Source organism: Mirounga angustirostris, unplaced genomic scaffold (assembly GCF_029215605.1).
Source record: "Mirounga angustirostris isolate CCGP_5_RB_7025 unplaced genomic scaffold, mMirAng1.0.hap1 SCAF_8, whole genome shotgun sequence".
In the NCBI taxonomy this organism is placed as follows: Eukaryota; Metazoa; Chordata; class Mammalia; order Carnivora; family Phocidae; genus Mirounga; species Mirounga angustirostris.
Window position 1 is genome coordinate 94,639,012 of NW_026991716.1, and position 23,102 is coordinate 94,662,113.

The 23,102-nt window shown below is 39.2% G+C and overlaps 1 protein-coding gene and 1 long non-coding RNA gene across 12 annotated transcripts in view; one reads left to right on the top strand and one right to left on the bottom strand.

Annotated features, from left to right (window-relative positions):
• On the top strand, positions 1-2,411 carry LOC135365596 (uncharacterized). The gene is made up of 3 exons (XR_010413731.1): positions 1-120; positions 1,918-2,146; positions 2,240-2,411. It is a non-coding gene; the product is annotated as an uncharacterized LOC135365596 (long non-coding RNA).
• Positions 7-23,102, bottom strand: part of AK9 (adenylate kinase 9) — a 134,461-nt gene continuing 111,365 nt past the window's right edge. For all 11 annotated transcript variants that reach the window (XM_064597985.1, XM_064597983.1, XM_064597982.1 and 8 more), the window contains 11 exons: positions 22,829-23,047; positions 19,254-19,467; positions 12,421-12,622; positions 10,311-10,457; positions 9,986-10,206; positions 5,881-6,077; positions 4,413-4,582; positions 4,094-4,192; positions 1,909-2,011; positions 623-737; positions 7-209 (listed from right to left, as the gene is read on the bottom strand). In XM_064597985.1, the coding sequence (XP_064454055.1) occupies positions 7-209; positions 623-737; positions 1,909-2,011; positions 4,094-4,192; positions 4,413-4,582; positions 5,881-6,077; positions 9,986-10,206; positions 10,311-10,457; positions 12,421-12,622; positions 19,254-19,467; positions 22,829-23,047 (1,890 nt within the window). The remainder of the gene's footprint in view (positions 210-622; positions 738-1,908; positions 2,012-4,093; positions 4,193-4,412; positions 4,583-5,880; positions 6,078-9,985; positions 10,207-10,310; positions 10,458-12,420; positions 12,623-19,253; positions 19,468-22,828; positions 23,048-23,102) is intronic.

A 23,102-nucleotide genomic window follows, 5' to 3' on the forward strand; every position in this document is an offset into this window, starting at 1 on the left:
AGCAAACTAGCCATTAACTGGGTCTATATTTCTAAGAGAGAGAAAGGTCTGTAATTTATGATCAAAGTCAATGGCTCTAAACTGAGGTTCCTTGTATTTTCTGGTCATCTTGGCACCCAGGTATGTGATGAGTTCACAACTCTCCATAAATTGCTCCAACTTCTTCTTATACTTCCTTCTGGTATATTCAGAACTTTTGGGATTGAAGGCTGTAGAAAATGTCACAGAACTGAATGTTTTCTGTTAGGTTAGTGAATCATTAAATTAAAAAGAAAGAGAACTATGTGTGTGAAAGAGTTGCATAGCTATAACTGAGAAGATATCCAAATCCCAAGTAAGATTTGGGGATTATTCCATTTTAGATCATAACTGCCTCTATTCATCTTTCTCTATGGCATGGATTATTGAGAGCCGATCGTAATTCGTAGTCCTTGCTTTACTAGAAACTCAAATTTGTTATTTTCATTAAAATATTTGCTATCAACAATGATATTTCATTAAAATATTTGCAATGCTACCAATGCAAGCAGCCGACTCAGCTCAACAATCCTATACATTCATCACATATACTACAAATGATGTTAAATTAGTTCTGAGTAGCATATCATTCAAGAAGACATACCTTTTAGGTGAAATGCTATATACAGTAGTGCAGATCTCTTTATACTTAAAAACGGGAATTTGGGCTTTATGCATCCTGCTGCATTCATTGCTTTAATTAGTGAAGTTGCGATACCCTGCAGTGGGGACAATGTAGAGCACATGTATATTTGAATTTGGCTTCTTTTCTCAGTGGCAAATAGATAAAGAGGCTATTCTTTGGTGTTGGGGATGGGGCCTATAGGTGGTTAAATGACCACTTAATGAACATGGAAAGGAACACAAAGTACTTTTGATTAGGAAGATTGAAAATTACAAATTGGCTGAACGTCAGGTGGCTGATAGATACATGGGCCTCATTACACAATCCTTTCTATTTTTATGTTTGACATTTTCCATAAAATATTAAAGACAAAAGAAGGGGTCCCTGGGCTTTGAGTTGTCTTGGCCCATTTTCTACTTCCATTGCCAGAACTGGCCAGACTGCCTCTGCTGTCGGGACCCTTGACCACCTGGCAAGGAATTCCAGAGACCACAGTTGTCAGTCACCGCAGCAAAGATTCTGGAACCCTGTGTGGGCAAAGAAGAGGTGAGGCCCTCCTGATGAAACGTGGCCTTTATGAGACTACTCCTCTCTGGGTGAGCCTCATCTTACCTTTTGATATTAAACCAGACTGAAGGCTCACCATCTAGGCAAGTTGAAAAAAATGAAGTGGTTAAGAATTTCTGAGAAAGGTATGAAATTGTGCCCTAGGCATAAATTTTATAGAAAAATTTAAAAGAGCTTTTAAAATAGTGGTTGATTACTGGTAAGTTTTATTTTGTTTAAAAAGAGTTATATTTAGATGATAAGATGTAACTTGAGTAGCATTTGGGGGCATTTGCCCCTAGATTTGGGGAAAATATGACTTCGCCAGTTCAGTTGTGGTGGTATTGCAACTGGACACTTTTGAGCAGTGAATAAACCTCTCGGAGACCGAATCTGCACCTTTCAAATTTAAAAAGTTTTACAGACCCTGACATTCAAAATAAGAAATCTAACCACAAGTCAAATGTAAACAATTTCACGACAATCTGCTCTCTCTTCACTTTATTGCAGATATTTGGGAATTAGCTAGAGAAGCAGGGGTTCTTCTCACTTCTTATTTTCCCAGCCATCCAAAACCAAAATAGGTTCAGAGTGGATTTGCAGCTTAAAATCAGAAAACTCTGCCTTGAATTTCAGTGTTACCAAAATAAAAATTATTGTTAAAAAAGAGATCGTTGTACTCTACTAATGTATGTACACAGACAGTCATGTAACTGAACCTGTTCCAGATATCCAGGCAAAGGAAGACTCGTGAGATGGATGGGCTCCTTCAACGGGGGCAGTTTGTACGGAAGCTTCTGGCTCCAGTATTTCTCTGGCAACCTGAGAACATAAAGATCATCAGATGGATGCTCACAAATACACTCACTGTGAATACACAGGAACGTGGATGCGTAAGAGACAACTAAGAGATAAAGTTCACCAGGCTGATTTTCTCCACTGGAGAGAACGTAATAAGTGAGAAGATGGGGGCTGCTGGAGATCTGTGACCTGCAACTTTGCCTGGCCCCCAGTGCTGCTCACTTTGCTCACTTTTCTTGTTTTCCACAGCAACGATAGCAAACTTTGTTCTCATCCTCCTGACTCCCAAGGAACCCTCGACACGGATGCTGTGTTATATAGACAGAAGCCGTTCCAAGGGCACTTCCTCAACCGCTCACGGCAAGCAGGGCTGCACACACTTCCTCTTTCCGTGGGGAGCTTACCTCCCGTCAGAGCGGCCTCAGCCCTCTCCGCCCACTCCTCAGCCTTTAGATACCCCGGCCCACCAGCCTCTCTAGAGTGATTTCTCTCTCTCCACTTTGGCATTTCCTTCTTTATTGGATCATCCCCATTCATCTGCATTTAAATGTGCTGCGATCTTCCTCATTGAAAAAAAAAAAGGAAAAAGAAAAATAACCTTCACTCCTTCCATCCTAAATCATTTATAGCAACTGGTGTCTTTTCTTTTTAAACTTCTTCAAACCGTGAGCTTTAGTAGAGGTCACAAACTACCGCACAAATTCCATCCGATCTGATCCACACAGTATTTTTAGAAATTTAAATCAGTCATGAACATTAAAAAAACAAAAACAAAAACAGAACAATTTGGTTTAAAAAGAAAAAGAAATCTGGTTTCCAACTTGTTGTGAAACAGAAACGTCTGGCAGTAGATAAGTAGCCGCGGCTCTCCTTACCTGGGGCCTGCCTGCTGGCCGGGTCCGCAGCAGACTCCACCGTGCCCTGCGCTCTCACACCCAGCCTGCTTCCCGCAGGTGCTTCTCCCCCTCAGCTGCTGTAGGTAACCTCTGTGTGTGTCACCTCTGGTGTCTTCATTTCCTCACCTCGCATCCAGAGTGTGGCACGCTGTAGTTACCTTCCACGCCCCCCACTCTACTGAAACCATTCTTGCCAGGATCACTGATGACCCGTTATAACCGAAATCTGACACACTTTTTAGCTCTTCTCTTGCTTGACCTCTAAACTGCATTTAAACTTATTGGCCAACCCCCCACCCCCACCTAGCTCCCGGACACTTTCTCTCTTCCCTCCTCCCCAGAGCCTCCTCGACCTGGCTCTCCTTCACTTCTCTGTAGGTTCTTCTTTATCATTTATCATTCTCCTTGCAAGCTCTTTTCCCCACATTTGTGTGTTGGTGTTTCTCAGGGTGTGGTCCTAAGCCCACTGCTTTTCTCACACCAGTCTTCATGGGTGACCTCAAACATGCTGTATTATTTTAGACAAGATCATTCTAACAGCCTTAGCACTGGTATTCCTGCCTCCAATCCATTATCAACACTCCAGGGATGGTCTCTCTCCGAAGCGAATTTGAATATAATACGCAAAACCAGTTAATATATTCATACTGCCTTTTGGGTCAAGTTCAAATAATTTAGGGTGATTTTATCTGAACTTCACCCTCTGGCCCTGCTCACCATCTCCAGCCTCACCTCTCAATCCTTTCCTTTTCTCTTCATCATGTCCAGCCATGCTGACTTTCTTGCAGTTCTGTGATTCCCCTGGGCCAGGTTTGTTTGTAGGTCTCTCTGCTTGGAACCTGTCCCTCTTTCCCTTCATCTACCCAACTCCCACTCCTCATTCAGGCCTTACCCCAACAGACAACTCAGCCAGACTTTGGGGCTACACATTACCAGAACTCCTGGCTTTTCCCCACCCTAAGTGCCGTCACATTCTGTTGTTAACAGGTATGTAAAGTCTAACGTACCTCAGAGCCTCAGGCTTTGGGACAGCATGAACAAGTTCTTAGTCATCATCATACATATATGTATATATGTGTATATGCATGTATGTATGCATAAGTATGTCTATACACACAAATATATTTATGCATGTACACACACACACCAGCATGGTGCAATGAACATAGAAGATATTCAATATTGGTAACTTAGTGAATGGTCTCACCTCAAAAATTTCTCGAGTTTTTCTCTAGTCTCACAAATATATATACGATCACGATATTCTAAAGCAAATTTAATGTTACCAGGTACAAGGGCCTCATATCTGAAAGACAAGAAAAAAAAGATTGTATAATTAATATGCAGTACTATATAAATAAAATGTCAAAAATGTTTCCTTTTCTACCTATGCAACTCAAGGAAGAGATAAAACATTTTCCAGTTAAATAATAGTGATCTTTTAACCCAAATGTTAAGATTGTTATAGGAACTGCCGATTCTGAGTAGAGATATCACCCTAACCTCCCCCGAGGGTGAGGACCTGCCTGTGGTTTCCATCCTGATAGGTCACTGGACAGTAGCCCTGCAGCTCCGCGCACTTGGGGAATCGGCTCTTCAGCTCTGACAATGTCAGCCTTTTGGGGATCATGTCGGCAGGTGGTAGTGGATGAGGTGCTGACGGAGGCACATACAATTCTGGGTTCTCCAAAAATTTCTACAGGAAATGATTACAGCATAAGACCATTTAAAACAGGAGTGCTCTGCCAGTCAAAAACCCACGGGGGCTCTCCTGCTTTCTCCATTTTCAGCAGCAACCCAGCTGAGAGCTACTCTCTGCTCTGCAGTAACTCTTTCCCCAAGTGATGACATCCAAGGTCTCTCTCCTGATCTCTCCCACTGTTCACTCACTCCCTCACTAATTCACACAGAACATATTTATTGAGCTCGTGCTATATGCCAGACACAGGGGAGTGCACATCACTTGCTGACCTGACTGCCGGCACTGCAGTATAATGAACTAGTTGGGTGCTATTTGGCAGGGGAGTTAACTCTCTAGCTTTAGTTAACACTCTGTAAAATGGAGGGGGCAGACCAGATGCATGATCTCTAGTGTTACTTCCAGTTTTCAAATTCTGTGACTGCCATTTATATATGCAGGAAGAAATAAATGTCACCTTAATAAAGTGATAAGAAAATTCTACCTCTTTAGAGGAAAGTAAAATGTTCAGAGGCATCTGATTAGTTTTCAACTATGAACCTTTATCTTCACAAATTATAGATATAATATTAGAACAGATTTGCATTCTGCTGCATTAAACAGAAATACAGTATACAGATATACAGGGAACCCTACTGATGAAAACATTTTAAAGCACAGGAGAGACATAGGTGAGATCTTTCTTCATTTCTTTTTTTTATTAAAGGTTTTTTTTTTTTTAAGATTTTATTTATTTATTTGAGAGAGAGAATGAGAGAAAGAGAGAGAGAGCACATGAGAGCGGGGAGGGTCAGAGGGAGAAGCAGACTCCCTGCTGAGCAGGGAGCCCGATGTGGGACTCAATCCCGGGACTCCAGGATCATGACCTGAGCTGAAGGCAGTCACTCAACCAACTGAGCCACCCAGGCGCCCGATCTTTCTTCACATCTACGACTGTGACTTCCCTTCTGCACTGTGGGAGCTTAACCCCCTGGATGCCCAGCTGTGGGCTGAGTCTTGATGCTCAGCATCCTCTCCATTGGTAGGAATCGCCACTGGGTTTCCCTACCTGTTAAGCTGAGGGCCCATCACTGACCCTGAACCTCCACTGTATGCCAAAATATATCTTGGGGTGCAGTCTCAAGACTGGCCTCCAAGTTGCCTCATTGGTCCTAATGTCATAGGTTCCAATAATGGGGCTCCTGGTCCCCAGGTTCCTGGGTGTTCCCAGCTGTACCCACGCCTTCCCATTTGATGAATTCTGAGACAGGCATTTTCTTTCCCTAGTAAATACGTGGATTTAGGAACAAACTTACATTCAGATTTTCCTGAGAACTCATTTTATAATAGTGCCCTCTGAATTCTGCTGCAAATTCCAATGAGTCAGTTATAGAGCAATCAACTAGTTCATGTGATTCTGCCAGGCTGATAGGGCAGAACTGTCCAAATTCGCCCAGGCGAGAAATCAGTTCTTGAGGTGTGATACATAACTTGTCTATGCAGGCAGCTTTTCCTATTAGTAACAAATTAACTACTATTATTATATTTTTTTCCATAGAGAACAGTGATTTTAGAAATTAAAATGATTTGAATTACACACACATGATACAAATGCATATACACTGTAAAATTCCAAACAACAGAGTAAAAAGTAAAAGTTTCTCTTCACACCTTCATCCTCTCAATTCAACATCCCTCCTAAGAGTAATCACCGTTGATTTGTACCTTTTTCAGACTTTCTCCTATACACTTGCATGTACACATTTATTTTTTGCACATAGCATGCTAATGCCACTATGCTGTAAACATTATTCTGCAACTTGCTTTTATCAGTTATTTATGGTCTTTGACATCTTTCCATGTCTGTTTATATGATTTACCTAGTTCTTTTTAACTGATGCATGGTATTCCATTGTATAAATATGCATATAGTTTACTTAGCCATTTATCTGTTGATGAATGTTTTGGTTGTTTTTAATTCTTATCTATTATAAATTATATATCTGTTATAAACCATATATATGTGTCATCACTCTTTATATATATAGCCACTTAGACACACACATATAAATTTGCTACATATTTTTAATTTTTCTATGGGGTAGATTTCAAAAAGTGCGAATAGTTTTTGACATGATGTTACTGTACCCAGATGGCACACAAGAGAAGGGAAGAAATGTTTTTCCAAAAGTGACTAGGTTTACCCCAGAGAGTCTATTTTAAAAAGGAAGAGCCCAAAGTCCTTCAGTGAACAGGTTTGAGAGTTTTCTCCCCAATACTGCACTGGAATGGGGATTGCAAAGAAATAAGACATATTATAGAAAATGAAAAAATTTTTTCATACATCTTAGTTACAATGAGTAAATTTTGACCCTTAATATATTTTGTTAATGGTCCCTTTCATTAGTGAGAAGTTTTGCCTTTTAAAAATTATCATTATGCCTAGGAAGGTCTTAAATTAACTATAAAATTTATGAATCATAAATCATAGCTTGTTATGTGACAAAGTAAACATATAAAATTGATCCTTAGGATTGGGGCAATGGTCTACAAGCCAAAGAATGGAGAGGATTGATGGCAACACTGGAAGCTAAGAGAAAGACATGGAACAGATTCTCCCCTAGAGCCTTCAGAGAGAATATGGCCTTGGTAACACCTTGATTTTGAGCTTCTAGCCTCCAGAACTGTGAGAGAATACATTTCTGTTGTTTAAGCCACCCAGTTTGTGGTACTTTCTCACAGCAGGCTTAGGAAACTAAAACAATTATGAAAGACTGTGACTTCTTTTTGGCACTCTTTCTTGCCTTCTCAGCTTGTTCACTTGATAAAACAAAGGTGCCATGTTGGAAAGGACTATAAGGGAAGGAACTGGAAGTGGTCTGTGGCCAACAGCTAGCAAGAAACTGAGGCCCTCAATCCAACAACCCTCAAAGAACGAAATCTTGTCAACAATACATGAATGAGTGTGGTAGTAGATTCTTTCCCAGTTGGGCCTTCAGATGAGACAATAATCCTAGACAATACCTTGATTAGGATTGTGAGAGTTCCTAAAGCAGAGAATCCAGTTAAACTGTGACTGGATTCCTGACCCATAGAAATTGTGTGTTTGTGTGTGTGTGTGTTATTTATGCTGCTAAGTTTTGAAATAATATGTTATGCAGCATAAACTAATACGCTATTCCATCTGTTGTTTATGACACAGATGAAAAAGCTAAGAAGCCCTAATATTCCTTTCCTACAAAGAACATTACACTATAATACTATAGTGCCATAATATTATTCTAAAGTGTTATAATGTACAGTACTATGGTATAATAATATGTCTTATTATTGAAGTATATAGTATTATATAGTGCTATAATATTATACTATATGGTACCCCAGTATTACAATCCTAGCTGCTCTTTAGCTCAGATATGCTGAACCTCACAAATCCTGACAGGTTTAGTGACAGGGTAATTTAGAATCACATAACTCCAAGTCCTAAAAGATACTCAAATATCTCTTCTTCTGTATTCTTGATGACATCTGGCAATGCCCATATATCTTAATCTGAAATGTGGCAGAATGAGGAGGAATCTCTTTAATCTTCTAGCCCTGACCTTGCTCCATCTCATCAGTCAGAGTAAACTTTGGCCCCCTGATAGGAGAGGATCATTGGATAGCATACAAGGAAATGTGGAATGAAAAAAAAAAAAAGTCAAAACTAAATTTAAACAATCAAGTACAGGTTAGATTATTACGTGGAAGTTGAAGCAGAAGATCAATAAGGTCAATTTCAATAAGATTAAACTATTCAAGGTAGAGGCAAGTATATATGGAATAATGAAATGGATACCATGGCACCTCATCCACATTCCTCTTCAGGGCTGATGCAGCCATCCCTCAGATGCTGGGAGTATCTGTGCTGATGGGTCACAGGTGCACTGGGAATTGCCCATCTGTCACAGGTTAACCCCCTCCCAGAGTGACCTGTGGTCAGTGGCAGGCCAATGGAGGGATATAGAGCCTGGCTCCTCCCCTCAATTGGGAAATTCTGAAGGTCCATCCTAGCTCCAGGGCTTCCCTATCAGATCTGCTGAGGCTTTCGTTTCCACCACATGGCAGGTCAGTTTCTCCCTCTGTCCAATTCTGTTGTCCTCACTTCCCACAGCTGTATCTCCTGATTAACATACAGGAAGCCCAGTGAGTTTAAATTTCAGATGAACAATGAAGAGTTTTTAGTGTAAGTATATCCCATGCAATGTTTGGGACATACTTACACTAAAAACTTGTTATTTATCTGAAATTCAAATTTAACTGGGCATCCTATATTTTTGGTTGCTAAACCTGGCAACTCGAATCCTGAGAATACTTTCCAATAAAGCTTCTGCAGACAAGTTTTAATCTTGTTTAAACTTGAGTCTGTTTCCAGGGAACTGAATCTAAGGTGTAGGGAGGGTGAAATAGGGTAACAGAAAGATGAAAGAGACACAAGTTTTGCTTTCAAAGTCTGCCGTGGAGTCTTTTACAAGTGCGATGCTTTCCAAAACTTATTGCGAGTAGGTTTCTAAAAGCCCAATTCTTTCTTCCCTTGTACTCATCATGCCTTGTAATCCTCAGGTGAAAACAAATTCCCAGTCTGCAGACAAACAGGAACCAGAGATACTGGTTATGCCCAAATAATGAAGCTAATCAAGATTTAATGATGCAGAATCCTCACTGCCTTGTGTAAGATTCTATTAGTCACATTGTTCTCATACCTCATTATATTTTCTCTGTAGTCCCATAGTTAAACAAAGTCACTAATCAGATGTCTGTGAGACCCCTATAGCTCAATTCTTTAGAGTCATCACTCTTCTTAGAGATATTAGATATAGATCACTTTCCTTCTATTTTATGTATTTTTAGACAAAAGTCAAGAAACTTATAGGAATATATAATCAAACATTTTCTTTCATGGATTCCAAATATATATATTAAAAGACATTTTATGCTCAAGTTTAATTTTTTATAGATTCAGCACTTATGTAATACCATAATGAATATAAATACCAAAAATAACTTTAATTCTAGATTCATAAACAAAATTTTGCCAAGTGTCATCCCATAGACCACTACTCTCATATAACCAGCATTCTTGAAATTTAGCTTCTTACATGGCATTCCAAACATTATAAATTCTTCTAGTGAGAGGCTATGCATTATTTTTATGTGCTAGGTTCACATAGGAATTCAATAAATGAAAGCTTGAGTAGTGGCAGTCATTTATGAGAACAATATACATGCCCACAATAATTGGATAGTACTATATACTTAAAAGATTGATTAAGATTGTGGGAACAAATGTTCAGATTGAATGAATTATGGTAACATGAATCAGGCATATGTAGACTTTCAATTAACATTTTATTCTATTTTAACAATTTAATGTTTTCTTACCTGCTTTTATCCTTTCCAGGTATATCTGCATATATTTATTCACCATTTGAACTTTCTTAATGACTTTATTCCACACCCACCATTTGCTGTGAAATCCATCAATCACATACCAGTTCTGATGCTGTTCTTGATAATATTTCCTAATCTCATCAATATTTTTATGGTATTTTGAGTTTTTGACAGCTGTTATCTGTGTGCTATTGTGTAGTGGATAAGGCAAACTAATAGAGAAACAGAATGAATGGAAAAAGTTGTTAAAAATATACTTTTTTTCCTGGATGATTAAAGTTCATTCCTTTGTCGTAGCTTTCATCACATACATTACCTTTGTTCCTTTTTTTTTTCCAGGAACAATCTTTTGAAAATCTCCTTGGAAGGCACATCCAACTCAAAGATGACCATGGGGATGATTGACCTAGCTTCCAAGAGACTCACTTGATATTTAGTTACAGGGTAGCCATCGATGACAACACTAACAAGGAGAAACATGAAAATAATTCCAGATTTCTTTTCTCTCCTATCTTCCTTCCTGTCTTCTAGAACCAGTCTATCTCTTTAGGAATAGCCTCTTGCTCTTTCTTTTGTAACTTGACTTATCTTCTTTGCACTTTGCCCTCTTTTTCTCTATATTTTTAACCTCAGTCAGCCCAAGAGCCAGATGTAGGGCAGCATACAGACAGACACAGCTCTGAATTCATACACTTAGCATCACAGAGCTAGGCTTTGGCAGAACTCAAGAGGTAACACGCATTATACCTTGAACATTGTGTTATTTAACCGGTGCTTTTATTCTAAGCATGAAACAGTGGAAAGAATACAGGCTTCGGAGGCAGACAGACACAGATTTGAGACCTAGCTTGACCTCTCTGAGTCTCAGTTTTCAGTAAAATAGGGGAAATGATACTTAACCCTGAGAGTTGTCTTAAAGACTTAGAGATCCGGTATGTAAAACAACTAGAATAGGTCCTGGCACAATGAATAGTATCTTAGTAAGGGATTAAACAAATATGGGAAAACAATTGTGCTCTAAGCTTGCTTTTATAGTAAAGTTCTATGGGAAGGCTGGGGGGTGGCGGTGGGAGGAGAGATGGGGAGTTGGTGAGAGGAGCCCTGTGATATCTGGGAGAGAATCATTCCATCAGGACCCATCATGCTTCTGAGCAGAAAGGACAGAGAATTTACGTGAGTCCCAGTCTGTGATAATGAGAGTATAACTATCAAACTGAGAGGAGGAATAAAGGGTATCCACACATTCCGAGAGGAGTGGCCCCCGAAGTCAGGAAACTCCCTCTGAGGAGGGAGCAAGCAGGGCCTGCTGGCTGATGGTCATCAGGAAGGGCTGGTTTAGAGGAAGTCACAGGATCCCCTTACTCAGTGCTCTCCAGCCAAGTCTCCAGGCACTAGTTCTAAGTTCCATGGCAGAGAGGATTATAAATTAATGCAGCCAGGCAAACCTAATAGACAACGTTATGGGAGTTGTGTTTTGGGGTTTTCAAAATAAAGAGTAGCTCAATTTCTTTGCTTGTGAAGGGTCGCTTGAGTGGCCCTCAAGTTTAGAAAAATTCAGGGTGATTGGCCAGTCACTGTCCTGGTATTAAGGTGAAATAAACCCCTTTTGACTCAAGGTTGTCTTCACAGAGATCCCTTGTGTGCAAAGCTGAATGCCAGGGAGGAGGTAACTCAATTTGTGTAAGTCCCAGGGCCTCCTCTGGGGGAAAAATCTGACACCCCAGAATCTGCTCTTCATAACTGAAATTAGGAGAACTGTCCAAAGACTTAAGGACCAGTAGCAGGGAAGGGCTAAAAGCCTCTTAATGTAATACAACCTTGAATAGATCAGTGGGATTCTAGGTCAGTGACCTGGGCTCAAGAGCAGGGCGTTAGGTTGCACTGGCTTTTACAACTGGGTATGACCAGGCTGCATTGGGTGAGTAATGGTAGGGCAGAGGATTGTGAACTGAAGGGAAAGCTCAAGCATGGGGCCCTCAGGTCCAAATGTAGCACTAAGGGAGGGGCACTGCTACATGTGCAGGGAGCTGGGCCAGTGAGAGACTATCTCCATTAGACCAATACCTTCTAGGGAACAGGGGAGGGCCACTCCTTCATCATTCCATGGAGCAGTGAGAAGGTCTACTAGACGTCGGAAGTCACACTGGCCTCCTTTGTTGGCAGTGTAAGCCCAGAGACTTTTGGACAACCCAGGGGTTGCTGCAGCGAGTGAAGTGGCCGCTTGCTATTCTGCCATATAAGTGTTCAAGCCAAGTTTTAGCCTGACAGAAAATTAAAATATATAACCATGAATGTGCCTAAGGTTTGAGAAGTAGATCACACCCTCTACCAGAGCTTTAAACCTTGTTTAATGTAAGTGTTTTAAATTTTGTTGGTAATTCTTAAAAGAATTCTTTAACTCCCTCCCCAGCCCCACACCCACTTACCCTGCAGTATTACATGTGCTTTCCATCAGACAGATTTCTAAGGCTTGAATAGCCAGTTCATCAGGTGCTGTCATTCCTTTATGAAGATGCCAATTTAACATGAGTGCCAGCTCTGTGTCTGGTTGGCTGTTTAATACGTAACGCAAAGCTTCTCCTACTGACAAACGCTTTAAGCCATATTCACTTGAAATTTTTTGGGCAACTGAAAAACATTAAAACTTTAAACTTATTCCATTTTACAAATTCATTAGTTAACCTTATTTCTAATTTCTGGCTAATTGACATCCACAGTGAGCTAATCTTCACATTCCCCAAAGAAATTTTGAAAATTAAAATTGTTACATTTTATTGAATTACTACTGTCAAAGGTCAATAATTATTAATACTTCAAGTATGTGGCTGATGGATCTGGTTAATGAGCCAACTCTGTGGGTTCTTCTCATAAAAAAACTAATATTTAAGTGTTTTCTTCCTTCTGCATGAGGTAACAAAAATTTTGAGAACTTTACATGGCATCCTATGTGTACTATTAATATTTGGCATTATGTCCAAAATAATAATCTAATGCTCCTGTGTCACTGGACTGGACTGTTTCCTTGTCTATCCATTTATGGACTCCATGCTGCAGTCAGAATAGCATACCCCTAAACAGTTAGATCTCAGCTAATCCTATATGAAATAATTTTTTAAAAGATTCTTAAAATAGATTTTTATTTATTTGTCAGAGAGAGAGAGAGAGCACAAGCAGGGGGAGCGGCAGGCAGAGCAGGCAGAGGGAGAAGCAGGCTCCCCGCTGAGCAGGGAGCCCAGTGCGGGGCTCGATCCCAGGACCCTGGGACCATGACCTGAGCCCAAGGTAGATGCTTAACTGCCTGAGCCACCCAGGTGCCCCCTATATGAAATAATTTTAAAAAATTATAATGGTCTACCTGACATTTTATTTTTTTAATCTTTAAAAAATGTTTTATTTATTTATTTATTTGAATGAGAGAGAGAGAATATGCACAAGCAAGGGGAGGGGCAGAGGGGAGGGAAAGGGAAAGAGAGAATCTCTCCAGCAGACTCCTCACTGAGCACAGAGCCCAAAGTGGGGCTCAATCTCATGACCTGAGCCAAAATCAAGAGTTGGACGTTTAACTGACTGAGCCACCCAGGCGCCTCATACCTGATATTTTAATAGTAATTTATAGCTCATGAGGCAATTTTTCTTCTGTGACTTTATTTGGTATTTTCAACCATTCCATCAGATGGGTAGAATGGATACTGAAATTCCTTTTTTTTTTTTTTAAGATTATTTATTTATTTGAGAGAGAGAGAGAGAGCACAAGCAGGGGGAGTAGCAGGCAGAGGGAGAAGCAGGCTTCTTTCCGAGCAGGGAGCCCGATGTGGGACTCGATCCCAGGACCCTGGGATCATGACCTGAGCCAAAGGCAGACGCTTAACTGACTGAGCCACCCAGGTGTCCCTGGATACTGAAATTCTAATTTTTTAGATGAGAGGACTGATGCCCACTAACATGGAATAATTTGTCCAAGGTTACATAGATGTTGCTATTGGTTGAAAGAGGACTCACCTTGACCTCTGCTTCTCCTAAATGAGACCATAGGCAATGGCTTCCAGTAACTGTTAAATGTAGGCATGCTCTGTAGTGGTCTATATACCCTGCCTTATTATGTCTGGAGACTGAAGAGTGTAGAGAACACTGAGAGAGCCCATCCTATCTTATATGGAATGCAGATTAACTGACCACAGTTAGGGCCACCCCAAAGGGAAGCCCCTGTGAGAGCCAGAGTCCTTAATCTCAGCTTTGCCACAAATGCTGGAATAGGACCCATTTTTTTTTAAAGTTCTAATAATAACAAAGCTTTTATAATTTGATATCTTATTAAAAATTCACTTCTATCTCAACAAAGAAATGAGAAATCAAAACAATATGGTATTAACACAAAAACAGACACACAGATCAACAGAACAGAATCGAGAGCCCAGAAATAAATCTGCATGTATATGGTCAATTAATTTATGACAAAGGAGGCAAGAATACACAATGGGGATAACACAGTCTCTTCAATAAATGGTGTTGTGAAACCTGGACAACTACATGCAAAAGAATAAAACTGTATCATTTACACCATACACAAAACTAAACTCAAAATGGATTAGAGACCTAAATGCAAGACCTGAAACCATAAAACTCTTAAAAGAAAATATAGGCAGCTATCTCTTGGCCTTTGGCCATAGAAATATTTTTCTGGACATGTTTTCTTGGGCAAGAAACAAAAGGAAAAGGAAACTTTTTGGACTACATCAAACTAAAAAGCTTTTGCAAAGTGAAGGAAACCATTAACAAAACAAAAAGGCAACCTACTGAATTGGATATATCCATTAAGGGGCTAATTTCTAAAATATGTAAAGAACTCAACTAATAATACTACAACTCAACTAATAGTAAATACTAAAAAACCCCCAAATAATTCTTTTAAAAAATGGGCAGAAGACCTGAATAGACATTTTTCCAAAGAAGAGATAACAGATGGCCAACAGACACATGAAAATATGCTCAACATCTCTAATCATCAGGGAAATGCAAATCAAAACTGCAATGAGATATCACTTCATACCAGTCAGAATGGCTAGTATCACAAGACAAGAAACAAATGTTGGTGAGGATGTGGAGAAAAGGGAACCCTAGTACTCTGTTAGCAGGAATGTAAATTGGTGCAGCCACTGTGGAAAACAGTATGGAGGTTCCTCAAGAAGTTAAAAATAGAAATACTATATGATCCAGTAATTCTGCTGGGTATTTACCCAAAGAAAACAAAAACATTAATTTGAAAAGCTATATGCACCCCTATGTTTACTGCAGCATTATTTACAATAGCCAAGATATGGAATCAAATAAGTGTCTATTGATAGATGAACAGAAAAAGAAGATGTAATGCACGTGCATGTACATGTGCACACACACACACACACAAAATATGGAATACTACTCAGCCATAAAGAAGAATAAGATCTTGCTATTTTCGACAACATGGTTGGACCAAGAGGGTATTATGCTAAGTGAAATAAGTCAGACAGAGAAAGACAAATACTATTATGATTTCACTTATATGTGGAATCTAAAAAAACAAATGAACAAACGAACAAAAAACAGAAGTAGACTCATAAATACAGAGAACAAACTGGTGGTTGCCAGAGGGGGGAGGTAGGGGGTTGAGTGAAATAGATTAAGGGGATTAAGAGGCACACAAAAAAGTAAATGAGAAATCAGATTGCTTTATCTACATTTCACCTTTTGCTCTGGTTGAGAGATCTTATTTTAAAGGTCAATGATTTGTTTTTTTGAGGAAATATTATGTTTGTGAACATTTAAAAAAATCTGTTTTTAGAGAGACAGAGTGAGCCCACGCGCAAGTGGCAGGGGTGGGGGAGAGAGCAAAAGGAGGAGGGAGAGAATCTCAAACAGGTTCCACACCCAGCACAGAGCCAACTGCAGGGCTCAATCTCATGACCCTGAGCTCATGACCTGAGCCGAAATCAAGAGTCGGTTGCTTTACCAAATGAGCCACCCAGGAACCCCTATGTTTGTGAACGTTTAGAATATGACTATTAAAGATTCTTTCATCATGTTAAGAGGTTTAAATGGGCAAAACAAACTTTTCATCTGAAGAGCTGGAACACAAAACTCCCCTTTATTATTCCTGGTGACAAATTTATCTTTGACCTCATCTCTCCCCTTCATTCTCTATTCAGTCAGTCATTAAGTCCTTTATTTTCCTTTGAAGTATCTCCTGTATCTGTCCTTTACATTTTATTCTCATTGTGACCAACCATTGCTCATGTTGTTATCATGTCATCTTGAAATACTATAACCAACCTTTTGTTGGACTATTGGCCTTAAAAAAAAAAAAAAAAAAGTCCAAAGTTATACAAAATTCAAACATTATGGGGATATAGTTTACCAAGTGCCTTTTTCAACAATGATTAAGATAATGGATTTTCACTCTTTAAACTATTAACACAGTAGATTATGTTTCAATTTTTAAAAATCTTTTTTTTTTTAAAGATTTTATTTATTTATTTGACAGAGAGAGACACAGCGAGAGAGGGAACACAAGCGGGGGGAGTGGGAGAGGGAGAAGCAGGCTTCCCGCGGAGCAGGGAGTCCGATGCGGGGCTCGATCCCAGGACCCTGGGATCATGACCTGAGCTGAAGGCAGACACTTAACGACTGAGCCACCCAGGCATCCCTCACCACTTTTTTAAAAAAGATTTTTTATTTATTCTTTGAGAGAGAGCAAGCAAGAGCATGAGCAAGGGGGAAGGTCAGAGGGAGAGAGAGAAGCAGACTTCCAGCTGAGCAGGGTGCACAACTTGGGGCTCAATCCCAGGACCCCAGGATCATGACCTGAGCAGAAGGCAGACCCTTAACTGACTGAGTGACCCAGGTGCTCCCACTTTTATTCACTACTTTTATTCAGCATAGTACTGGAAGTCCTAGCCATAGCAGTCAGACAACAGAAAGGAATAAAAGGCATCCAAATTGGTAAGGAAGAAGTAAAACATCACTATTTGCAGATTACATGATACTTATTATATACAGAAAACCATAAAGACTCCACCAAAGAACTATTAGAACTGATAAATGAATTCAGTAAGGTCGCAGGATAAAAAATCGATGTATAGAAATCTGTTTTATTTCTATACACTAATAATGAAGGAGCAGAAAGAGAAATTAAGAAAACAATCCCATTTACAATTACACCAAAAATAACATACCTAGAAAATAAACTTAATCAAAGAGGTGAAAGACCTGTACTCTGAAAACTGTAAAACATTTATGAAAGAAATTAAAGATGACACAAACAAATGGAAAGATATTTCATGCTCATGGATTGGAAGAACAAATATTGTTAAAATGTCCCTAGTAGCCAAAACAGATTTAATGCAATCTCTATCAAAATACCAACAGCATTTTCCACAGAACTAGAACAAGCAATCCTAAAATTTGTATGGAACCACAAAAGATCCCCAACAGCCAAAGTAATCTTGAAAAAGAAAAACAAAACTGGAGGCATCACAATTCCAGACTCCAAGTTATATTACAAAGCTGTGGTAATCAAAGCAGTGTGGTACTACCACAAAAACAACAAACATCAATGAAAGAGAATAGGAAACCCAGAAATAAACTCACATTATATAGTCAATTAATCTTTGACAAAGCAGGAAATAATATGCAATGGGAAAAAGACAATCTCTTCAACAAATGACGTTGGGAAAACTGGACAGCTACATGCAAAAGAATTTCCTTTCTTACATCATACACAAAAATAAACTCAAAATGGATTAAGGATCTAAATGTGAGACCTTTCTAAAACCATAAAAATCTTGGAAGAGAGCATAGGCAGTAATTTCTCTGACATTGGCCCTAGGAACATTTTCTAGATATGCCTCTGGAGGCAAAGGAAATAAAAGGAAAAATAAACTATTGGGACTGTATCAAAATAAAAAGCTTCTGCATAGCAAAGAAAGCAACCAACAAAACTAAAAGACAACCTACTGAATGGGAGAAGATACTTAACAAATGACATATCCAATAAAGGATTAGAATACAAATTATATAAAGAATTTATACAATTCAACACTCAAAAAACAAATAATCCAATTAAGAAATGGGCAGGAAACATGAACAGACATTTCTCCAAAGAAGACATACAAATGGCTAGCAAACACCCGAAAAGATGCTTAACACCACTCATCATCAGGGAAATGCAAGTCAAAATCACAATGAGATATCACCTCACACCAGTCAGAATGGTTAAAATAAACACAAGAAACAACCAGTATTGGCAAGGATGTGGAGATAAAGGCACACTTGTACACTGTTGGTGGGAATGCAAACTGGTGCAGCCACTGTGGAAGACGGTATGGAGGTTCCTTAAAAAATTAAAAATAGAACTACCCATGATCCAGGAATTGCACTCCTGGGTCTTTACCCCCAAAATACAAAAACTCTAATTCAAAGGGATCCATGCACCCCTATGTTTATTGCAGCATTATTTACAATAGGCAGGTTTTGGAAGCTGCCTAAGTATTTATTGATAGATGAATGGATATGCTTGATCTTAGCCAAAAGGCTGAGAAGTGATTGATAGATGAAGAGGTGGTATATATACATATATGTATGTATGTTATGTGTGTGTGTGTGTGTGTATAATGGAATATTACTCAGTCATAAAAAGGGACAACATCTTGTCATTTGCAACAACATGGATGGATCTACAGGGTATAATGCTAAGCAAAATAAGCCAGTCAGAAAAAGACAAATACTATATGATTTCACTCATATGTGGAATTTAAGAAACAAAACAAACAGGGGCGTGTGGGTGGCTCTGTTGTTAAGCGTCTGCCTTCGGCTCAGGTCATCATTCCAGGATCCTGGGTTCAAGCTCCACGTTGGGCTCCCTGCTCAGCTGGAAGCCTGCTTCCCCCTCTCCCACTGCCCCTGCTTGTGATCCCTCTCTTGTTATCTCTCTCTCTGTCAAATAAATAAATAAAATCTTAAAAAAAAACAAAACAAAGAAACAAAATAAACAAAAGAAAAAAGAAAAAAAGAGACAAACCAAAAAACAGACTCTTAACTATAGAGAACAGATGGTTTCCAGAGGAAAGGTGGGTGGGGGATGGGTGAAATAGGTGAAAGGGCCTAAGAGTATACTTATCTTGATGAGCACTGAGTATTACATGGAATAGTTGAATCACTACATCATACACCTGAAATGAATATAATAAAATAAAAAAAAAGAACAAGGGCAAACACACACCCTTACCTGTAGTTTTCCCAGATTTTGGAGGTCCCAGAATTATAATCCTAATGGGCACAGTAGGCTTGGGTTTGGGTTGGCGGATATATTTGATTGGGTTCTTCATAAATTTTTCTTTCGTTTCCTTACTAGATAAAAAATAGATATACTGACGATGGATTACAGCATGAACTGGATTCTCTGAAGTTTCAATTGGTTTGATTGTCTCTCCTTCACTTAGCTGCAATATATACACAATTAAATTCATAGGTTTAAGTTATTCAGCATTTCCTCCAAATACATTTGAACAAATTTGTAAAATAAGAAAATCTTTCTTAACAATATATAAGAAAACTAATTACAGCCAAATATTATTATTAAAGACTATGTAAAAAGAACTATCTTATACCCATATGCAATTGATGAAATCTTCACTAGCTTTCAGTTCATGACAATTATAGTTCTCCTACTTCATTTATAATGTATTTAGTGTATGTTTTTGCCAAGGAGTGTAAAGTTATTTGCATATATTCATGGGCCAATTTATCCTCACAAACAGGTCCATTCCTAAGGTGGTGTTATGGATGGAAATGTGTTCCCCCCAATTCATAAGTTGAAGCCCTAATCCCCAAAGTGACTGTATTTGGAGATTGGGCCTTTAAGGAGGTAATTAAGGTTGAGATCGTTAAGAGTGGAGCCCTATCCAATAAGACTGGTGTCCTTATATGAAGAGGAAGAGACACCAGAAGTGCATAAGCACAGAGGAAGGGTCACGTGGGGACATAGTGAAAAGGTGGATCATCTGCAAGCCAGGAAGAGAGGTCTCACCAGAAAACTGTCCCTGCTGGCACCTAGATCTTGGATTTCCAGCCTTAGAACTGTGAGAAAATAAATTTCTATTGTTTGAGCCACCACATCTGTGGTACTTTGTTATGGCAGCCTGAGTAAACTAATACAGGTGGGGTCCTGGGTTATCTTTAGGGGCATACTGGTAGGACAAATCCCACAGGCATCTCATCCACATTTTATATAGGCAAAATTCCACTCACATAAACATCAAGAGCAGTCATAAAAGGGAAAAATACCTAAAAGCCTGCTTAAGGTTTAGGTATGGAATGGAGTGGGAGGAATGGTCCCACATATTTGCATTAGGTCAAGATGAGAACTGGGTAATTAATTGATGTTAGGTTTGGATATCTTTTTTTAGAGCATCAGATGGCCACATATCAGCCCATACTTGACAAAGTAGGTGTGAAGCAGTACGGTTCAATTTGCTCCTTTACCAGAGCTACACCTAGACAGTTGTCACAGGTCAATGGTATTGTCAACATCAACATTTTTGGGCTGGAGTAAATGCTAGGTATAAGAAGAAACTCAGGGGTGGCGTGGGAATGTCTGCTGTATGTCTTATATTTGGTAATAAAAAAAGCTGAAAGTCTAATGATTCCATTTCAAATTCCCAAATTGAGAGTCCTTACAGTAGTTTCTGCTATTGCTCAAAATAATTAGCATGTATCCTTTCTCCTCTGTAGGTCAGATTACACAAAGTGTCATTAAATCAGAAATATCAAACTGTTATGTACCCAGGGGCACCTGGCTGGCTCAGTTAAGGGGCTGCCTTCGGCTCAGGTCATGATCTCAGGGCTCTGGGATCGAGCCCCACATCGGGCTCCCGCCTGGCGGGCTGCGGGGGGGAGTCTGCTTCTCCCTCTCTCTACCCCTCCCCACCGCTCATGCGCTCTCTCTCTCTCAGATAAATAAAATCTTTTTTTTTTCTTAAAGATTTTATTTATTTATTTGAGAGAAAGAGAGAGAGACAGAGAAACAGCATGAGAGGGGAGAGGGTCAGAGGGAGAAGCAGGCTCCCCGCCGAGCTGGGAGCCCGATGTGGGACTCGATCCCAGGACTCCGGGATCATGACCCGGGCAGAAGGCATTTGCTTAACCAACTGAGCCACCCAGGCGCCCAAATAAAATCTTTTTTAAAAAAACTGTCATGCACCCAGAAAGCTTCCCAAACAGCCCTGAAAAATGCTTATTTAAATGCTTAAACCCTTCCTATGACCATGCACTCCTTTCTCCACAAGACGTTATTATATAGTCCTAATTATGTTTGGACATGAGCCTTTTCTCCTTAAATAGGGTTCTGACTTTGTCTGCTTCTTCCCCTTTCTTTCTCATCTCAGAGAGAAGGGCATGGCTATCTTTCAAAAACTTTCTAGGTGATTCTAATACATACTTAACTCTACCCAATTCTCTATGGAGGGCACTGTCATATGTCTCTATATTCCAGCATGATATTTGAAAAGGTTTCTCTTGACATCCTACCGCTAAGATAAAGAAGATGGCACAATTAAGTAGAACTGAAATTGACTGTGTCAATATCAACCAAGAAGGAGATTTCAGGTAAATGCACATGGCTCCATTTTGGATCCCATCTTCTGAAATACTTTTTATCAGTGACCAATAATAGTAATACATATTAATAACAACTATAACTTTTATTGAGCACTACAAAAAGCCAAACACTCTTGTAAGCACTTTACAGTAATTAACTCATTTAATCATTGTAACAATATTATAAGGTAGGGACTATTCTTATTCCCATTATGCAAATGGAAATGACTCAGAGAGGTTAAGTAATTTGTCCAAGGTTGGTCATCTAATAAGTAGTGGTTTTGAACTCAGGCAGTCTGGATACAGAGGCCATGATCTTCTCCACTGTGCTATATCATCAATGGAAATAAAAAGGTACATGGGCCGAGAGAGCAGGTCACTATCACATGACATTTTTTAATTGTCTTTGTAACACTTAATATTATCTCTCAAGAACATATTTGTTTGTTTACTTATTTATTGCCTATCCTCCCTCCCCAATCCAACTAGAATATAAGCTGAAAGACAAAAGAAACCTTGTCTGTTTTGTTCACTACTCTATTCCCAGGGACTAGAACAGTAGCTGGCATATTCTTGGTTGAGATTTGTTGAAAATCATCCCACATTTGGGGTTAGTGAATTCTAACTGGATTAAATCTGTTTGTCCACACTGCATAAAAATATGGTCCTTACAAATTCTTGTTATGAACATCATTGTCACATTTTGTATTGTGTCTCACACTTTCCAGAGGACTTTATACTCTTGTATTTGATCACAGTGGCCTGGGGGCATTATTCTTTCATCTTAAAGGTAAGGAACCAGTCAGGGTCTTAGTACAGAACTAGGTCTTAGTACAGGGTCTGAGACCCTGGGTCCATTAAAGAATCAAAGAAGTCATTTGACTTGCCTAAAATTAGGTGGCAAATTAGTACTGGAGCTCAGGCCTTTCGATGTGTAGTTTGAAAATATTTCCACTACCTATCTTCAGCTACAAAGTTAAAACCAAGTTGGAATTGTGTTATCTCTACAGAAGTAGATGAAAGAGATTAAACCCTTTGATTACCATTCATTCTTCAGAAAAATAAAACAATCACATATTTTTATAGCTAATTAAGAGTACTGTATAATGCTTAGAATTTTTGAAATTATTCTCTGTCTTCTTCTTAGACATACTTAAAAAAAATAAAAGAAAGAACACAGCTTTTAGATGCATTTGCTGATATTACCTTTACAGGGTCCCAGTAGCCAAATGCGCTTACATACTTATAGGTACAGCTAAGCATTTTCTGGGCAAGGTGTGATGCTATTGGATAACATTTTTCAAAAATGCTCTCACGATTCTCTACCAGTGGTTTCAGTTTCATATTCATATTATATTGTACAATGTGGATTTTTCGAGCTCCATTGATGAGAATCACTGGGATCAAAAGCTTCTCAAATTCATCCTGATGAAAAAAAATCATAAAACCAAATATCTTTAATGGGACAAAGTCTGGTCAC